The following is a 4,506-nucleotide window of genomic DNA, read 5'->3' on the forward strand; positions in this document are numbered from 1 at the left end:
GGAATGTGAGTTTGACCCGCCCTTGACTCGACTTTCTTCTGACCCCCCATGAGCCGTTTTACGACCTCTTTCTATCAATAGGTCGGTTGCAAAACTGATGGGCTAAGCCCACTCACGTTGGGCTGGTTAATTTTTATTTATTTTTTATCTAAGCGCGTGAAACAGATTGGTGTATATTTACCATCATTCCATCGTCCAAATTCTATATGTTCCTTCGTGCCGAAGGATTTGGAAATATTTCTTCAAGTCATTACGATCACAACAATCTGCTTCGACACTCCGCGCAGCCTCCGCTATCGCCTCAGGTGACAAGATCTGCTTAGTAATATATATACACACACACACACACGTACTTTCTGTGTCATATATTCTCATTGTAGATTGATAGTAATTTTTTGAACAATTCCTCAGTGGGTGTTCAAAGTTTTTACGAAGTTGAAGACTTGGCTAAAGGGTTTTTGGTTACACAATGAAACAAAGACGACTGAACTCCAAATTTGCACTTAGGAAGGTAAATATTTTTTTCCCTTTAAGCAATTTGAAATTTTTTTTGAATCTTTTCCATATAATAATAATCATAAAGCTTTCTTTTTTCTTAATCGTCAATTTCTCCGCTAAATTATTATGTGTGATGAATTATTGTGTGTTTGCGTGGTTGTTTTCTCCTTAGTCGTTTTACCTAATTTATCATGTCTGTGTTCAATTCAATTTTATTAATTTATACTGACTGTCCTCACTATGTTATGTGGTTTGCAATAATCAGTGTAAAGAGAGGAGTTGTTTTCTCCTTATTTGTTATCACCTAATTTCTCATGTTTGTGGTCAATTCAATTTTATTAATTTATACTAATTATCCTCACTATGTTATTTGGTTTGCAATAATCAGTGTAAAGGGAGGAGTAATCACTCTGAAGATCGGATCAGTCAGTTGCCGGATGAAATTCTTATTTGCATCCTCTCTTGCTTGCCAATGAAAGAGGCGGCAAGAACTAGTGTAGTCTCAAGTAGATGGAAAGAGTTGTGGACATATACAACTGGTACTTTTAATTTTGAGGCTTTGAAGTTATTGCGGAAACTTCGAAGGAAAGGAAATTGGAAAATATTAGGGGTGGAGAGGGCTAACTATATAAGTTGGGTGAATCGGGTCTTGAACTCACACAAGGGTGCAACCCTGGATGAATTCAGAATTCACTTTGATTTGGATTCTAGTTCTACATCTGATATTGATAATTGGGTTCACTTTGCAATGGAGAAGAGAGTTCAAAGGCTTGAGTTGAATCTTAAACGATTACGTAGTAATATTCCGGAAGGGCATTACAAGGTCCCTGGATTTTTCGAGACTTGAATCACTAACTGCAATCCGTTTCACGTATGTGGATGTGACTGCAGAATGCCTTGAATGTTTTTTATCAAGCTGTCCATTTCTTGAAGAAGTATCTGTTGATAACTCGGCTTGTCTAGTCAATGTTAAAGTTTATGGTCAATCGCTCAAGCATTTGAAAATAGCGTACTGTTGGTTTTTGGAAGACATTGAGATTTCTGCGAAAAGTCTGGTGTCACTTGAATATTTTGGTCACCAAATAAACTTGTGTTTCAAGAGTGCATGCCATCTTTCTAAACTAAACCTGGGGGGTCAGTTTTGCAAGTTTATGAAATTTTCCCAGTTTTCAAGCTATACCTCTCAGCTGCAGACACTTGTATTGAAGTTGGATTACGAGGTTAGTATCTAACTTACCTCTCTTTTGTGCCTTCTCTTATTCTTCAAGGTTTTCTGACACATTTCGTTATTTGGACTCTTCAGGTATTTGATAACTTCCCCAAATTTCCTGAATTAAGGAATCTAAAGCATTTGACATTGAAGGTGTATCCATACCGTATCAGGAGCTTCCTTCCTTGCATTTCTCTCATAGAGGCAGCTCCTTGTTTGTATAGATTTTGTCTCGAGGTTAGTGCTCTTACCTTCTGGTTTACAATATGTGCATCATATTCTATCCTGGAATCTTATGTTTTATGTTATTTTAGGTGATTACTAAGTAATTTTAACTTGTAATGGCATTCATACTACATCATCGCTCTCTTTTTCTTTTTTCCCTCTAGATATGTATGATTTGCTTTACAAAATTTCTGAGACCTATAGATAAGATTCATATCTTACATAAATTTACCTAATATCAAAAGAATTTGAGAACAGTGGTGCACTGTGCATCTAGTTTGTTTTCATTGATTTTGTAGCTTAGGCTTAGCATCGGCCATTGGAGGTGTTTTTTAATATATATATATGTGTGTGTGTGTGTGTGTGTGTGTGTGTGTGTGTGTGTGTGTATTTTAAAATTTGATGAGAAGACAATATATTCCTACATTGCCTTCCAATTTCTATTATTTTGATGTTCAATGTTAATCTGCATCTCTCTCCTTCAAGGAAAGTTTGTGAAAAAATTCTTTATTTCTTTGCCTCATACGTGTGAATTAATGATTACCAATGTGTGATGTATGAACTAGATGCTATTATAGAGGCAATAAGTTATACATCAGCTCTTAGATGGAACCGATGTTAGAGGTATTAATACATAAGATGACAGTCCTTTGTGGACTAGGCTACTTAAAAGAAGATGTTAACTTTCAGTAGACTAATACTTTTGATTCATTTTGTTTGTGGCTAATAGATTAAGTGCATTGATTTAGGTCTTAGCTTTAACCAGTTTGATCATCATTCCATTTTCATTGTTTGGAATCAAAAGTCAATTTCATTGTTCTAACAAAATTGAATTAATAATCGGACCATTGGTGTGGCAGGTTTTTTATGGGAATATTGATTGTCCTGGCCGCTACTCTTTGCAAGGGAAGGTGGTACAAGGAAGGGCTGAGAAACGTCTGCTCAAATGTCCCAAGGTGGTAGAATTGGTTGGATTTACTGGCTGTGAGGTTGATGTTGAGCTCGCCATGTACTTATTTGAGAATTTTGTCTCGCTAGAGAAGATAAATATTGATACACGCCCACCGTATTTGATAGGAGCTGAAAATGAGAATGTGGAAGATGAGAATCGACTAGCGGCGAAAATGTGTGCTATGGGACTGCAATCAAAATTACCTCGAGGGGTTGAACTAATGATAATATGAAGATTTTGTGGAGGGCTGCCCATGTAACATTAGATGGCAATTTGTGCTTTGTAATATTTAATTAAAGATGTAATGCTACAATGTCTGGGTTTAAAATAGAGGACAGGCCCCTCTTTTAACTGTTGTGATGTTGTATGGTGGAAAAATGATGAGAAGTTGTTATAACTTGTATATCATGTGTAATAAAGTATTTGAAAAATCATTTTTCATTTAAATAGGTAAGCAACTCGCACACTTTGTGTTCCAAGTGTGACTTGAAGCCCTCAGCCTTGAAGAGATACCACCCAAGTTAGGATCTGGTGGTGTAAGAATATAATTTTTCACAGTTGCAGCATTTTTCTATTTGCATTATGATTTTCCATTCCCATTTGTCTTACAGGTTCATGGAGATGGTTTGATGATTCTATGTTGGATTGCTGTGAACCTTTGTCAAAGGTTAAAATTGGAGGCATTTCATTCTGGCAAACTTGCTAAATTTGAAGCTTTTCGGACAAATGAAAACACTATTCGATGATTTATGATTGGTAGAAATAAACAGGGACAAATAGGACACAGTTTTTCTAGTTCGTGTGCTACTAACCTTTTAATATTGGTAGAAATTTCGATACAAGGAAGAATGTGAATGCTAAGGTCTATGGACAAGGATAAGTAGTGTTGTTGGGTTGTCCCTTTCGTACATGCTGTGCAATTTTGACACTCTCTATCTCCTTGCATAAAAAAACTAAACAAATACTTTGGTGGTAGTCCATTGTCACTCTACATTAATTTTCTTAAAAGGAAAACAGTAGTTATTACAACAATATTTATGTTTCTTGTGATTTTAAGTCTAAGGCCTATTTTTAGCATAATGAGAGTTAATTCTCGAGAAGAGATCGTAGTGGTTGAAATCGATCTGTTCTTTTTTCTTTTTTTTTTCTTGAATGTGTGTATTTTTATTCTTACAAAATGAAGCAATATGTTGATCTGTTTTAAATTATTTGTAGATTTACATCTTCACACTTGTATTCTTATTTTTGAAATTAAATCATTTTCCGATTCATAATTATTTCAAGGCCTGAAAAAGCACTAGGCTTTCTTTATACAGTGGTACAATCTCGTTGGCACTACGGCTGATATTGTTCAGCTACTACTCCATATTACCCTTTTTTTTTTTTTTTTTTCTTCGCTCTGTGCTTTCTGTATTATAAAGAACGTCTTTACAACTAAGTTCTGAAACTGGAACCCTCTGTGTAGTTCAAGGCCTGTGGTTTTTTTTTCACTATAGATTATAAGAAATTATCACATAGTTCGTCTTAACTTAACACAATGGTGTCTTGGGGGAGAATAATTTTTTACTAAACATCTCCCATGGCTTGGTTCCTCCAAAGAGGAGACTAAATAAGAAAAATG

General features: G+C 35.4%; 1 protein-coding gene across 1 annotated transcript; it reads left to right on the forward strand.

The window, feature by feature from the left end:
- Positions 1-220: 220 nt before the first annotated feature.
- On the forward strand, positions 221-3,332 carry LOC132268753 (uncharacterized). Its single transcript, XM_059769569.1, has 5 exons — positions 221-305; positions 412-511; positions 887-1,718; positions 1,802-1,945; positions 2,794-3,332. The coding sequence occupies exons 3-5, from the start codon at positions 1,650-1,652 to the stop codon at positions 3,115-3,117; spliced, it is 537 nt and encodes a 178-aa protein (XP_059625552.1). The 5' UTR covers positions 221-305; positions 412-511; positions 887-1,649; the 3' UTR covers positions 3,118-3,332.
- Positions 3,333-4,506: the final 1,174 nt, after the last annotated feature.

The sequence above is a fragment of the Cornus florida genome, unplaced genomic scaffold, assembly GCF_030987335.1.
Source record: "Cornus florida cultivar Cherokee Brave unplaced genomic scaffold, ASM3098733v1 CherokeeBrave_3.0.0_Hap2_Chr08, whole genome shotgun sequence".
NCBI lineage: Eukaryota > Viridiplantae > Streptophyta > Magnoliopsida > Cornales > Cornaceae > Cornus > Cornus florida.

Excerpts from the sequence above, each read along its gene's own strand:
- LOC132268753 (XM_059769569.1), top strand. The coding sequence starts at position 1,650 with ATGAAATTTTCCCAGTTTTCAAGCTATACCTCTCAGCTGCAGACACTT. Across the intron at positions 1,719-1,801 it reads TATTGAAGTTGGATTACGAG|GTATTTGATAACTTCCCCAA; the intron begins GTTAGTATCTAA and ends TGGACTCTTCAG. Across the intron at positions 1,946-2,793 it reads TGTATAGATTTTGTCTCGAG|GTTTTTTATGGGAATATTGA; the intron begins GTTAGTGCTCTT and ends TTGGTGTGGCAG.